The sequence below is a fragment of the Castanea sativa genome, chromosome 3 (genome assembly GCF_040712315.1).
Source record: "Castanea sativa cultivar Marrone di Chiusa Pesio chromosome 3, ASM4071231v1".
Lineage (NCBI taxonomy): Eukaryota > Viridiplantae > Streptophyta > Magnoliopsida > Fagales > Fagaceae > Castanea > Castanea sativa.
Window position 1 is genome coordinate 18731371 of NC_134015.1, and position 15973 is coordinate 18747343.

General features: G+C 36.5%; 1 protein-coding gene and 1 pseudogene across 1 annotated transcript; one reads left to right on the forward strand and one right to left on the reverse strand.

The window, feature by feature from the left end:
- Positions 1-5005: 5005 nt before the first annotated feature.
- On the forward strand, positions 5006-7440 carry LOC142627092 (G-type lectin S-receptor-like serine/threonine-protein kinase LECRK1; annotated as a pseudogene).
- Positions 7441-8499: 1059 nt separating this feature from the next.
- LOC142627660 (uncharacterized) lies at positions 8500-10528 on the reverse strand. The gene is made up of 4 exons (XM_075801534.1): positions 10317-10528; positions 10134-10210; positions 8823-9966; positions 8500-8743 (listed from the first exon to the last, which is right to left on the reverse strand). Exons 1-4 carry the CDS (start codon positions 10398-10400, stop codon positions 8675-8677), a joined length of 1374 nt encoding a protein of 457 aa, XP_075657649.1. The 5' UTR covers positions 10401-10528; the 3' UTR covers positions 8500-8674.
- Between the last annotated feature and the right edge of the window lie 5445 nt (positions 10529-15973).

Here is a 15973-nt window from a genome sequence, read left to right on the forward strand (position 1 = left end):
CAAATACTTCTAATACTCCCCCTCATGTCTGGGCCGAAACTACCTTTTAATAGGTGAGGCCCAACATGTGGGAATTTAAATGGGAGGTAGAGTGGAGGAGATAAGGATCGAAGTCAGGTCTCATGCTCTGATACCATGTTAAATTACCGATTGTCCCAAAAGCTTAACCTATTGGGATATGGTAAATTTAATCTTTTAACCAATACTTCTAACATAAAATATAGAACACAATAACACACGAGGGTTACATGGTTCAGCCTAACGGCCTACATCCACGGAGGAAACTCTAAAGGGCTACATCGATAATATATTAGAGTGTAGTACAAATCATGTGTTATAATGAACCATAACATATGTATATATAGTAGACTAAACCCTAGACTAATAAACTTCTAGTACAAGTCAGAAACTTGGCTTGCACACAAAGTAGAATTAGGCTTGGGCTTATGCTAATGGGCTAATATATCTCTAACACCGCTCTCAAATTCAAGATGGAAGCTTGATGAAATCTTGAGATTTGATGAGGTTGAAAAGATCCCTAGAATGAAGTTTGGCTCTGTGATGGTGGTTTGAGGAAGACAATGGTCTTGTAGTGTTGATGCGACTTCTATCGGTAGCATGACTATACCAGAGAGTTTTGACGGCAACAGTGGGAAACCAAAGAAGATGAATGCAGCGAAGAAACACCAAGGAAGACAAAGATTGCTCTTAATACACCGTAAGGACAAAAAATCATAGCCATAGGAAGGTGGCTCTGATACCATGTTAAAATTACCGATTGTCCCAAAAGCTTGTAGTGACCCAGAAAGGAGCCTTGCATTTTATGGAGTCTCACATTGCCTAGGGAAGCACATGGGGATGTGCTTATAAGGAATGCCCTCCCTTGTTGTGTAAGGGGCCTTTTCCCCAGCGTAACTTGGGAAAGAACAAAACCTTAAGGGACTAAGAGAGCCTTCGGGCCACCCAAAGAGGACAATATCATGCATACGGGGGCGGGGGATGTGACTTGGTGAAGAAATCTGCAAGCTAATCTATAGAAAAGACTGAGATTAGCTTGAGAGCACCATGGACAAGATGATAACGGATAAAATGACAATCGATCTCGATGTGTTTAGTCCATTCATGGAAGACATCATTAGGAGTAATATGAATGGCACTCTTGTTGTCACAATAAAGAGGAGTAGCAAAGGATGTAGACACACCTAAGTCTTTGAGAAGCCATCGTAGCCAAAGAAGCTCAGATGTGGTATCAGCAAAGGCACGATATTTTGCTTCAGTACTGGAACGGGCCACATGAGTTTGTTTCTTACTTTGCCAAGAAATCAAAGAAGAACCAAGAAGAAAATGCATCAAAAAATGCGATCAGTGGGATCTCCTGCCCAATCAGCATCAAAAAATGCACGGAGAATAAGAGGAGACTGAGCAGAGTAGAAAAGACCATGGAAGAGAGTGTCCTTTAGGTACTGAAGAATGTGCAGAATAGCAGCATAGTAAGTTGATCATGGAGCAAACGAATACTGGCTCACCTAGTGAACAGCATAGGAAATGTCTGGACGAGTAACAATGAGATAAACTAGGCTGCCAACTAAGCGTCTGTAAAGAGAGGGATTAGACAATGGTTTCCCTCCTAAGGGAGTCAGATGCACATTAAGCTCAACTGGAGTGTCAATAGTCTTGCTATCAGTAAGTTCAGCTCTAGATAAGAGTTCAAAGGCATACTTGGCTTGAGTAATGTAAAGTCCATCTGTAGAATGAGTGATTTCAAGACCCAACAAGTAGTTGAGATGTCCAAGATCTTTCATCTCAAACTGCTGACTGAGAAAATCCTTGAGTTCTTGAATGCCGCTAAGGTCATCAGCAGTTATGATCATATCATCCACATACAAGAGAATTAAAATAATGCTTTTGTCAATGCGACGAAGAAATAAGGCAGAATCATAATGACTGGCCATGTAACCCAGGCAAGAGATGTTAGAGCTGAATTTGGTAAACCAAGCTCGTGGAACTTGTTTAAGGCCATAAAGTGCACGTTGAAGGTGACAAACCTTGTTTGATTCAACAGAGAGACCAGAAGGAGGTTGTATATAAACTTCTTCACCTAAATCCCCATTAAGGAATGCATTTTTGACATCTATCTGGAAAAGGTCCCATTTACTGGCACCAACAACAGCTAAAAGAGCATAAACAGATGAGATACGAGCAACCGGAGCAAAGGTCTCTTCATAATCAATCTCATACTCCTATATAAAACCTTTTGCAACAAGACGAGTTTTGTACCACTCAATGGACTCATCAGAGTGAGTCTTAATCTTGTAGATCCACTTACAACCAACCACAGATTTCCTAGGGGGGAGAGTGACAAAGTCCCAAGTATGGTTTTTAGATAATACATCAAGTTCCTCTTTCATTGCAATCTTCCATAAAGGGTCAGTGGAAACCTCGCGATAGGTGTAAGGCTCGTGCAGTGTAGCAAGGGTAGTGTAACAATGATAGTCAAGTAAATGTACAGGAATGGACCTTACCCGAGTTGAGTGACGAGGTGGAATGTCTTGTGCAAGATCTTCAGGCGGAGTAAGAGCAAGGGACCTAAGAGCAGGGTTGGGTAGCTCGTCTTCGACTTGTTCATTAAAGGGGGAACTAGGAAAGGGATCAAGGGTATCCGGTGGTTGGACAAAGAAGTCAATAGGAGAATCAGGATCAACGACAGGAGGATCAAGAGCAACTACAGGAGGGTCAAGAGTAGCTACAGAAGGAAGATATGCCTTATTTAGAAATAGATCTAAGACAAAAGAGGAAGATAGAGAAGCACGGAAGTGAAAGAGCTCGACAAAGAGGTGATGTTCCCAAAAGACAACATTGCGGGAGATACAAAGACGATGAGAAATAGGACTGTAACACCGATACCCCTTTTGAGTTTCACCATAGCGAAGAAAACAATAAAATCTTGACCTAGGCTCAAGTTTGTTATGCTCATATGGCTAAAGAAGAACGAAACAAGCAGAACCGAAGGAGCGAAGGTGGTGATAGTCTAGAGGTGACCCAAAAAGACGCTCATATGGAGTTTGATTTTGGATGACAAGACTGGGAATGAGATTAATAGCATGAACAACATGAAGAGCAGCTTTGCAAAAAGGAGCAGGAACTTTGGCAAAGAGAAGGAGAGCACGAACAGTGTCAAGAATATGACGAAATTTTCATTCGACTCTACCATTTTGCTGAGAGGTACCTGGACAAGGTAGTTGATGAATAGTGTCATAGGAATGCAAAAAAGCTTGGAAAGCATATTGAGTGTACTCAAGAGCATTATCAGATCGAAAAATTTTGATACGTTTGGAAAATTGAGTTTCAACCATTTTGTAAAATTAGAATATATTTGCAATAATTCAGAACGATGTTTCATATTAAAAATCCAGCTATAGCAAGAGTAATCATCAACAAAGACAACAAAATATCGAAATCCACCAATACTAGAGATAAAGGAAGGTCCACAAACATTAGAATGAATAAGGTCCCCAAACACACAAGGATTACGTGGTTCAGCCTAATGGCCTACATCCATGGAAGAAACCCTAAAGGGCTACATCAATAATATATTAGAGTGTAGTACAAATTCTGTGTTATAATAACATGTATATATATAGTAGACTAAGCCCAAGACTAATAGACTTCTAGTACAAGTAGGAGATTTAGCTTGCACGCAAAGTAGAATTAGGCTTGGGCTTATGCTAATGGGCTAATATATCTCTAACACCCCCTCTCAAATTGAAGATGGAAGCTTGATGAAATCTTGAGATTTGATAAGGTTGAGAAGATCCCTTGAATGAAGTTTGGCTCTGTGACGGTGGTTTGAGGAAGGCAATGGTCTTACAATATTGATGCAACTTTTATCGGTGGCATGATTATACCAAAGAGTTTTGATGGCAGCAGTGGGAAACCAAAGAAGATGAATGCAGCGAAGAAACACTAAGGAAGACAAAGATTGCTCTTAATACACCGTAAGGACAAAAAACCATAGCCATAGAAAGGTGGCTCTGATACCATATTAAATTACCGATTGTCCCAAAAGTTTAAGTTTTTGGGACAATCGGTAATTTAACACTCCCCTTCATGTTATCGTTCTTCTACTCCAAATTTGCTTTTTCACAAATCCAATGTGATCTTCACCGAATCTAAAGAGATTGAGGTTAAATATGGGGAGACTGCAGTCAAATCTGCAACTCTTCACTGAATATCTAAACAAATTAAGTCACCTTTGAGATTTTATAAATGCAATAAATAAGTCTATTTCCTCTCACACCAATACTTTACTAACGGAATATTCCTCAATGGGTATAATATCTAAACAAATTAAGTCATAAGCCAAAATATATTTCAAGTGGTGTGTGTGGGTGTGGTCGGTCTATCTCCTCTCGCACCAATACTTTACTGATGGAATATTCCTTTATGGATATAATATCTAAACAAATTAAGTCATAATCCAAAATATATTTCAAGTGATGCGTGCGTGTGTATTATTGGGTTCGAGTTCCATCTAATATAATTCTAAATAATGTTATATCCTTCTTTTTTAATAGATACAAATTTTGAAATATCCTCTAGGGTTAAATTACATTTTTTTTCTTATATCTTACATACTTCTAAAATTTTAAAATGATCTAAGATTAATAGATATTATTTGTTCCATTTTTTGTACTCCACTTTATACTCCATTAATTGTAGTATATCATGTGTCTGCTTTTTTTTATTTTTTCCTACCATTCTAAACCTTGGCTATTTTACAAGAAAAAAAAATGACAAGTTATAATTAATGGAGTATAAAGTGAAACACATCCAAATAATATTGATTTGAATGTATTGATATTTCTTTTATATCACAAATAATAAAGTAGTACATAAAATAATCTTCTTTTGAAGTGGGATGAACTTTTTCAAAAATCAAATGAAGTTCCAATTTGAAATGTTTATTGGGCACTCTCAAATTGCAGCATGTTGCAGGGGTTGCTTCATGGGCTTTAAATATATTTCAGAGTGCTTCCGTAACACTCCTAAGTAATTTAAAACACAAACAGACCCCCCAAAAAAAATCATCTTTTTATGGCTGCAATCTTATTCTTTCTTCTTCTCTTAACAATTTGCAACGCTGAAGCTCAACAAAGGCAATCTACTATAAATTTGGGCTCTTCTTTATCACCCACCAGGGCCAACTCTTCTTGGTTGTCACATTCAGGTTTATATGCCTTTGGATTCTACCAACAAGCCAATGGCTATGCTGTTGGAGTTTTCCTTGCTGGGATTCCTCAAAAGACAGTAGTGTGGACAGCCAATCGAGACGATCCTCCAGCACCCGGTGATGTCACGTTGAATTTCACTAATGATGGTAGGCTTGTCCTGCAATCAGCACAAGGCAAAGAGACAAGCATTGCTAGTCCAGGAGGTGCAACATCAGCATCGCTGCTCGATTCTGGAAACTTTGTTCTCTTTAATTCTAAAGAGATAGTATGGCAAACCTTTGATTATCCAACCGATACAATCTTACAGGGTCAGCATCTCTCAACAGGAAAAGAACTATTTTCTAGCATTTCAGAATATGACAAGTCAACCGGACTATTCCGTCTTGCAATGCAAGAAGATGGAAACCTTGTGCAGTATCCAGTAGGAACCACAGACGTGTCTCAACATGCTTATTGGGCTTCTCATACGGATGGAGACGGAGATAACGTGACACTATGTCTTGATGTCGATGGCCAACTCTACCTACTAAATTCCACTGGCACATACCTTACCAATCTGACCCAAGGAGGATCTCCAACCGAAGATATAGTCTACCTTATGAGACTTGATGCCGATGGGATTCTAAGACTATACTCATACAATTTACATCAGAATGGTAACTTGTCAGTCTTATGGTCATCTACAAATGATATGTGTCTTCCTAAGGGATTATGTGGCTTCAACGCATTTTGTGTTATAAATGATCAACAAGCTAATTGCAAATGTCTTCCGGGATTTGCAGCTATCAACCAGGGGAATCAGAGCTCAGGCTGCGGAAGGAATTTTTCTGTAGAAAGTTGCAAAAGCAAAGATGGAAGTTTAAAATACACCATGGAAGAAGTTCTTAATACCGAATGGGACGAAAATTATTTTTCCCATCTGTCGTCAATAAGCAAAGAGGACTGTAAAGCAGCATGTTTGGAGGATTGTAACTGTGAAGCTGCCATGTTCAATGCCGGGGAGTGCAAAAAGCAAAATTTGCCATTGAGATATGGAAGAAGGTCGCTAACGGATACAAACATAGCATTTGTCAAGGTGGGTATAATTACAACCAATATATCCACCCAACTTAGAATTGCACAAATGGGAAGCGAAAAAAAGCTTCGAAAGGACATCCTTATTATCAGCATCTCATTTGTTGTTTTTGGAATCTTTATGTTTGTGATTTCTGGAACTGCAATATACAGAAACCATATTTTCAAAAATCGTGGCAGGGTATATACAGGGACTTCCAATAATGGACATATTGGCTTTAGTGAGGATGTTGCTCCACAATCATTTACCTATTCAGATCTTGAGTCAATGACTGATGATTTCAAGGAAGAGCTGGGTAGAGGAGCATTCGGGACTGTTTTCAAAGGAACAACACAGAATGGTCAGAAGGTTGTAGCTGTCAAAAGACTAGAGAAAGTGTTGGCTGAAGGGGAAAGAGAGTTTGAAACTGAGATGAAAGTTATAGGGAGAACACACCACAAAAACCTTCTCCATCTACTCGGGTATTGCTATGAAGGAGAAAAAAGACTTTTGGTGTATGAGTACATGAGCAATGGGTCACTTGCAAATATACTTTTCACACCTGAAAAACAACCTTGTTGGGATGATAGAATGGAAATTGCTCGTGACATAGCAAGAGGAATTCTTTATCTCCATGAAGAGTGTGAGCCACAGATCATTCATTGTGATATAAAACCTCATAACATTCTCATGGATGAAGATAGGCATGCAAAAATCTCTGACTTTGGATTGGCAAAGCTTCTAAAGCCAAACCAAACCAAAACCTTTACTGGCATTCGAGGGACAAAGGGGTACGTTGCACCAGAGTGGCATCGGAAGCAGCCCGTGACAGTCAAAGCAGACGTCTACAGCTTTGGGATTGTGCTGCTCGAGCTGATTTGTGGTAGAAAATGTGTGGACTGGGATCTTCCTGAAGAGAAAGCTATTCTTGAAGATTGGGCAAACCATTGCTTTGAAGCTGGTGACTTAGATCAACTAGTGACTGATGAAGAGGTTGACAAAAAACAACTGGAAAGAATGGTTAAAGTGGGACTCTGGTGCACTCTTTATGAGCCATCTCTCCGTCCTTCCATGAAGAATGTTCTGCATATGCTAGAAGGAATTATACATGTTCCAATTCCTCCAAGTCCAAATTCCTTTGTTACCACCCTATAAATGGGTCTGTACTTGTATGCGTATCCATCTCTAAACCCAAAAATATAAGGGTTTGGAAGAAATTCGCAATAAATAAGTCTTGTAATTGATGCCAACATATGGTTTTCCTTGTTAATACAGTTCCTTAAGCGTCCCAATTAAATTAAAACATATGGTTTGATATAAGGAGTGGTAATCTTTATATTTTCTAAGGACATTTTTTTTCTTTTGATATAAGAAAAGGGTGTCCCATCCTTTGGCTAAAATATTCTACTCCCCTGCCCATGAGACATCCCAAAAAACCCATATATCAATAATGTGGTCGATTGAACATCATACCTCAAACCAATAAGACCTAGGTGTATCCCACGCGATTGAATAGGGGACGTTATCAATAACGCACTATTTGTTTTCCTTGCAACTGTATGAAGTATCTTATTTGACACGGTAAACTTGGAAGCAAATTAGAAAAGCTCATGGCATAGCATAGAATCAGGGATGTCTATTATGGCTTAGGTGAAGGAAAAGGGAAAAGCCAATGACAAGGGCAATTGGTATGAGAACAAATCAGTAAGCTCTCTTTGAAGCCTATGAAGATTATGCGAAGCACCTCATTGGTATTGTTTGGAATCAACAGTGATCCGTAGGAAGTTCTTTTCTCCCTTCACAGGTGATGAGAATCATGATCTCTTGCCTCCAGGAAATGGCAAACACAAAAATTGAAGAGTAAAGCATTAATCGGATTGCAGCCAAGCCAGTAAAACAACTGACACAAGTATATTATGTGAGTAAAAGACACTTTTTAATGTGTGATGGGAACAAGTGTGTGGTGGTGAGGTTTCTGTGAGCATATTTCTTATGTGTGTGTAGCTTTGGTTTGAGTTTTCAGTCAGTCAGAGACTCAGAGTGGAGTGTGTCATCAAGGTGTCATTAGTAAGTGAAAAAAAAAAAATGCATCTGTCTCTAGTGTAAATTTGTTAAATCGCTAGTCTCCAAAGTCCCTGGCGTACTCCACTTATTTGTTTCCCCACATATGTATGACTCTTGAACTGGTCAAAATGGAGAAAATAAAAGGATTAATGATAATAATAAAAAGATTTTTGCATTTTTCATTAATCATCGCATAAGTACACATTTGCAAGACAATATAAATAAGTAGGACCACATACATATAAACAATACATATTCAAGAGAATATCAACCAACTACCCAAAGAGAAGCACCTTTTTTCCCAAACCATCTTTTAAAAGACATGCTACACTTCAGCAGTACCTCTCTCCAATCTTTCTTCAAATGGAATAGAATTCCACTTCATTCTCTCATCCTGCACAACCAAAAAATATTCCATCAGTATCAAAATTGATTAGTGTACACATTTCTTATGTGCCTCACTATACAAGTACCTCTCTTTTCTTGCTTCCTGTGTTTGTAAATCCTCTGCCAGAAGAGCCTGAGCCTGAATCCATGGTCTGCCCAGTATGACTCCAGTAACTACCAACAGTACCTATGATTGGTGTATCATCAGGACTTCGGCTTCTTGACCGTCTTGGAGACGCAGATGCAGAATACTGTCTGAGCTCTTCAATGGTTAATGCTCCTAGAATTGGCCTATCTTCATGACTTCTTGGTGAATTCAGTTTCTCAGATGATGCATTCCGAACAGAATTAGTGCTATTGCTTGACTTGGGTGTGGTTTCGGATTCAACCAACCAGCTGGAAAGGCTGGTGTCAACTGCAACTTCATGTTCTGCAGACTTCAGGTCTCTGAACTTTGGTTTCAAATTGCGCTTTGACTGCTTGAAACTAGGCTCTGGACTAGTTTCTCTATAGAAATGCGGCTCTAAATTGATGTTCTCGTTCTCTGGACTAGTTGCTATATTGAAATGTGGCTCTAAATTGATGTTCTCCTTCTCTGGACTAGTTGCTATATTGAAGTATGGCTCTAAATTGATGCTCTCCTTCTCTAGATTCTTTATAGGAGTAAGTGCTGTTGCTTGGACCGTCTTCCATTGAGTAAGATTTTCAATTGGGTTCAACACAGAATGAACATATTGACTCCTATCTCGAGCAATTGGGCTCAACCCGATTGTCTTGAGCGCCTTGTCTGATGAAGCATGAACTGGCATCGGACTATTAACCTCCTTTTCGCCTGTTTCATTTGCACTGACATATTTTCTAGAATCAATGGATAAAGAAAACAATGACTCAGAGGACTCTTCTTGCACAGATGTTTGATTATCACCACCCTCATCCTTCTCATCATCAGCAAAGTCACTTTTTACTAAGTCTTCATCTTCACAATCTGGGCAATTTTGGTATCTATAGTTTGTTGGATAGGACAATATGTCTGTAGCAATCAAATCCGAGAATGATTTGCTTTTTAATTCTGCAGCTTTTTCTTCTTTCTTTTCTCCCTCTTTCTTCTCATTGCTTTCAACCAAAGTATTGATAACTTCCTTGGTACATAACTTCTCACAGGTTTTGACATTCAGATCAAAGGTAACTTTCTTTCTTTCACCGCAATTTGTTGGCTCTTCAAGTGGGACTCTGATTGAATTTATAGAAGAATTAAATATAGATAAATATGAATAAATAAACTAACAATTAAGGAACTAAGTTAAACAAATAACACGAACCCAGAATTACAAATGAACTAAGAAAATCCACTAAAACAAAATTTCCTGATTCTAGATTCTATCAAATGGGAAACATACTTTGACTCACTGATTAGGCTAATGGGTTCTTCAATGTCGTCTTGTTTTTGTGGTTCAGTAGCGACCCCATGAGTACTCTAAGAAAGTTTCAGAGAAGTAAAAGCATAAAAAATGTATCAGAAACAGTAAAATTGATAAAAATAGAAAATTGCCATGAAAGATGAAGCATGGATGTGGGCTTACTTGATCTGTAGAGGGAGTTAGGCTGGCCAAATTTCGATGCTTTTGACGCTTACAAGTACCAAAACAAGCGAGAAAGCACACCATAATTAGCCACTGATACTATTGACTTGCATAAAGTGACTTTGTTTGGAAAGTGAGAGAGAGGGTATTGAGAGAAAAGAAGGGGAAGGACGAAAACGGTCATGAAAATTTGAAGATTCTGAGGGATGAGAATATGACCGTTTAGACTTAGTTCATTTAAAAACTAAAAAGTACCGTTTTTTTGGCTTCATTTATTAAGCAACAAGATTTGTCGTTGGGTCAGTGTGTGGATTTTTACTTTGACCGGTCTGCTGCTGAGTTCAAGAAAATGAATGCTACTTTGCTTCGGTCCAATTTATTTGACAAAAAATGTAAATTGGGCCTTAACAAGGGAGGGGAGAAGATGGCCTAATTAGAACACCTCTTTTCTCTTTCGTTTTTTTGGAGGGGAGGGAGAGCGTTATACTATAACTTTTGACTATATTGAATTCGAGATAATCACCTTTCAAAAAATTATTAAGAGTGAGAATTTGATCAAACCCATGACATAGAAGACAAAGGATGAGTGGGTGCCATCGTGTTAGAATCGCATTGGTGATACATGCACTTTCATTCACTTCACAACAATGTTGTTACTATTAAAATAATACTAGAAATACAAATTATTTTATAAACTATTGATTTAGTGAGTAATTATTGGTAATTGAAAAAGTAATACTAATGATGGACCTAAATAAAACCAAATAAGAGGTTGACAACATCAACATTTTGTAAAAATTTTGTAAAATAGTTTGTAACTGTAATATTACTCTTACTATTATACTCATCAGAACCTTGATGTATTATCAATAAATTCTCATAATCGAATTGTGTAGAATTTGAAATCAAAGTATGATGTTTTCAACCCAAAAAAAAAAACATATATATATATATATATATATATATATATCTATATATTACTAAAAACTGAAGCGTAGTGTTTAATGTTATTGTGCTCCATTGAGCCACATCAACATCCACATCATTATCCTTTTTCTTTCCAATTTTCCTATAATTGTTTTTTAACATTTACTTTTTTTAAAAATAATTACACTTTCTCCATCATTTCTCATGCCTTTACCTTTTCATCTCCCCACTACCCTCAACCTTAATATCACTTTTCATCTTTCTTTATTTTTTCTCTTCATCTTTCTCTCTCTTACCTTTTCATCTCCCCACTACCCTCAACCTTAATGTCACTATGCATATTTCCATTATTTTGTCTTTTCATATTCACACCATCTTTTATAAATTTGTTTCTCTTCCATTCTTTGCATAGTTTTCCATCACAAAAAAGTTTTTTCTCCCTCCCTCTCTCTCTCTCTCTCTCACACACACACACAATAATTTTTGGAGTATTTTTTTTTTCCTGCATCTCTACTTAGGTTGATAAATTTTTGTATTTGTTATAACTCTACGTTGGGTTGGTACGATTTAGTTTTGTATTTTAAGTTTTTTTTATTCTCTTTAATTGTTAAATATTATACTATTGTGTTATAAAAAAAAATTAAAAAGATAATATATAAGAATATAATATATATTATTCTATTACATAACATGATTTGGGCAATTTGGTGTTTATTGTTATATATATATTATTTTTACTTTTTAATCTTTTCATCTTATTTTATTCAATATTTAAACTTAGTCACGTCCTCCATATAATTAAATTATTTATATTTTCTTTTTTCAATTAAACATCTAACATTTTATTTAAATTTAAATAAATTAAATTGTACTCACTTTTTTTAACATTTACACTTTCTCAAATCTCAAGTGTAGTGTTTAATGTTACTTTGCTCACGTTAAGTCACATCAGCATCTACATCATTATCCCTTGTCTTTCTAATTTTCCTATAATTGTTTTTTAACATTTACTTTTTTTTAATAATTGCACTTTCTCATGCCTTTACATTTTCATCTCCCCACTACATTCAACCTTAATATCACTTTTCATCTTTCTTTATTTTGTCTCTTCATCTTTCCCTCCCTTTTCTTTTCATCTCCCCATTACCCTCAACATTAATGTCACTATTCATCTTTCCATTCATTTTCATTTATTTTGTCTCATCATATTAACTCCATCTTCTATAAATTTGTTATTCTCTCTTCCATTTTTTTGCATGTTTTTCCATTACAGAAAGGTTGTTTCTCCCTCCCCCTCTCTCTCTCTCTCTCTCTCTCCCTCTCACACACACACACAATAATTTTTGGAGTATTTTTTTTTTCCTGCATCTCTGCTTAAGTTGATAAATTTATGTGTTTGTTATAACTCTACGTTGGGTTGATACGATTTAATTTTATGTTTTAAGTTTTTTTTTTTTTTTTTGTTCTCATTGATTGTTAAATATTATACTATTGCGTTATAAAAAAATTAAAAAAGATAATATAGAAGAATATAATATATATTATTCAATCACATAACATGATTTGGGTAATTTAGTGTTTATTGTTATATCTTTTATTTTTACTTTTTTTCTTCTCATATAATTTTTTTCAACATTATAATTATTATTATTATTATTGTTGTTGTTGTTGTTGAATTAATATATTAGATTGTATATTTTTTAAAAGTCAATATATTAACTTGAAATAAAATGAAAAACCAACTTTTAATCAATAATAACTAAAACAATAATATTATCACGCACAACACGCGATTTTACTACTAGTTATGAAATAATATTGGGTTAAAGTCAAAAGTCTAAATCAAGTATGAAAGAATATTGGTTGAAAAAACTCTTAGTTGTTTAAAAAAATAATGTCTTTAGAACAATGTTATTAGAAATTAAATTTTGTAAGGATGTGGTGTAAAACTCATGTTTTACCCCTTCAGTCCCAACATGCCACATCATCTTATTACATATTTAAGAATAAGCGCAACCATATTCAATCAATTCTAATACCCATATATAAATCCAACCAAATTAAGAGTTTATTGAAATATTATTAGGTATGGTAAGATGCATTGAATTTTAAGTAAAATGCCGATATGACAATCTCTTATTAGATGATGTAAAACAAGGATTTTACACCTCCATCCTTACCAATTTTGGAGTCTAAATCAAATTGTTCAAGGGAGAGGGAATGTAGCTGTGGTCCCCAAACCTACAAGGACTGTGTTACTGTACAAAGGATTTGGGTGCTCAATTAATTCATTTGTGGGTTTTCTAACAATCCTACGGATTAGGCTCCAAGTTATCACTGCCCAATTGTGTATTTTCTGCAGACCTTCAAACTTGTGAACTTTACCCCCTGGCAATTTTTCTTCCTCCCTCTTTTCTTATACTCAACTCTCCCTTTCTATTTTTCCTCTTCTCCCAGTGTTTTCTCCATTTTTCCCAAGTGCTTCCCCTATCTTTTTCCCAACCAACCTCTTTCTTGTCTTCCTTTCCTCCCTTATATAGTCTCTCTATGGTGGAGTACTAATCATTATCCTTTCATCAATTTCCATGCATCTCCACTTTAGCCATAATCCCAAGGAACCATCATGTCTTTTAAGGATTCTCTTGAAACTTGTTCTAGACACCAAATAGTGTTTGACAGTGAGCTCCCCAAAGGCACTAACAACTCTTGGCAACTGACTTTAGTTTAATCAATTCTTTGTCGATTTCCCATCATCTCATCCATCGGTAGTAGGTCGAGCACTATAGGATTCCCCCGAATGATAATTTCTATGTCCCAATACATGCATTACTGGGTTGAGCTCATTCTAACCAAGTTCAAGGTCCACTTCCTTCTTATGGGCCGGTTTTGGCTACTCTGGCTGATCTTGGGCCTTAGCTAAACAGATTGATACTGATTTTCTGGGTTCAAGCCCCCACAGTGGCTATAACACAAATGCTCATAATAAACTTTACTAAAAAAATCATGGTAACTTTTAAGGGAGGGTGTGACAAATTCCCTTAATCTCACACATTAAATGAAAGAAAAACAAAATCAATCCAAATATATATATAATTGCCATCATATCATACACTATATTATAAAAATTAGGTTTTAAAAGATATAATTGTGCCAAGTCACTATCTTCTTTTTGTGACAAGGGGTTATAGTACTATTGTTAATTGTCTTTTAAAACTTATTAATTATTAAGAAATTTAACTGTTTTTTTTTTTTTTTTTGAGAAACCAGGCTAAGAGTCTGGGAATGCATAGATGATCAAAAATTAAAGAACGTCAAAAACAACTAGTAGGGCAATGTCCTCAAGCATTTCTTCCAACTACACCTGAAGCCCCAACAAGTTTTTTGCTTTTTTAGCTAAAGCATCAGCAACAACATTGCGAATACAGTGAACATGATCAAAACCAAAAAAACTGGAAATTAGAAACTAAAGAACAAATACCCTCCACGATATTTCCATAAGAAGACAACGCAGCACTCCCCCTGAGAGATGGTGCTAATCACTGTAACTAAATCCCCTTCGAAGATAACTTTGTGGAGACCAATTTCAGCAGCAAATTGTACAGCCCGGCAACATGCTAAAGCTTCCATATTAGCTACAGAGATGGACAGCGAGATTGGCATAAACAGAGCTCCAATGGCCTCTCCATGCTAGTCACAAACAATAACACTGATTCCAGCCGAGTTGGTGACCTTGAAGATAGCAGCATCAAAATTCACCTTATATATTCCTAATTCTGAAGGGCCCCACTAATGCAGATTTGTAGGTTGAGACTCATGTGACTCTTCTTCCTAGGCTGCCAGAAATTCCTACAGCGAATTGCCCACCAAAGAGCTAATATTTGATATAGGTTGCACAGATCGCTCAAAATGAAGCGCATTCCTTCTACATAAATGCCAAGCTGTGAAAGTTCAATTAACCTATAAAACACCAATTAACGTTTAGAACTCCAATATTAAAATTATCAACACAAGCCTATACACAAATAATATATGTGCGGAATGATAAATATAAGCCAAGCTCAAATTGGTAAAACACTCTAAACCAAAATTAGTCACAAACACAGCAGTAAATACAAAGATAATACGGCGATGTGTTATCGAAGAGGAAACCAACGAAGTACTCGGCGAAAAACCTCTCTGACGCCCTCCAAGCGGTCAAATGATCCACTAAAGAATAAAGTTGGGATATATGAATAGTAATAGACCCTCTAAGCCCTTCAAACTTCTTGCTCCAATAGGGTTACGTCGAACCTTGTCTTCTCTAGCTTACCGGATCCCGCAATAAACTTATATTGCATCCGTCATCCTTGATATCTTCCAATGCTTCCCAAACTCCAAAAACACTCAACACTCTAAATGGGTGTGGGTAATATTTGGGTACAAATCGCCTCTCAATAGGTATGAGTGTGGGTGTAGGTTTAGGTACAAATCTCCTCTCAATGGGTGTGGGTAATGTTTGGGTACAAATCTCCTCTCAGGACATAATAATTCTTACCATTCTACCCGTCATACACTTTGCTTATATCTAATTTAAGATTCATATTCTAAGTAAAACCCTATTACCTAACTTCAAAATTAAATTATTTTAGATTAATTATTTTATTTCCACCAATCTCAATTATTGCCTGACCATTGGGGTAAAGCCTAGGCCCTCGAGTTCAAGGTAAACGCTGGAGTATGCTTATCCCCTC

Excerpts from the sequence above, each read along its gene's own strand:
- LOC142627660 (XM_075801534.1), bottom strand. The coding sequence starts at position 10,400 with ATGGTGTGCTTTCTCGCTTGTTTTGGTACTTGTAAGCGTCAAAAGCAT. Across the intron at positions 10,211-10,316 it reads TAACTCCCTCTACAGATCAA|AGTACTCATGGGGTCGCTAC; the intron begins GTAAGCCCACAT and ends AAACTTTCTTAG. Across the intron at positions 9,967-10,133 it reads AGCCTAATCAGTGAGTCAAA|AGTCCCACTTGAAGAGCCAA; the intron begins GTATGTTTCCCA and ends AAATTCAATCAG.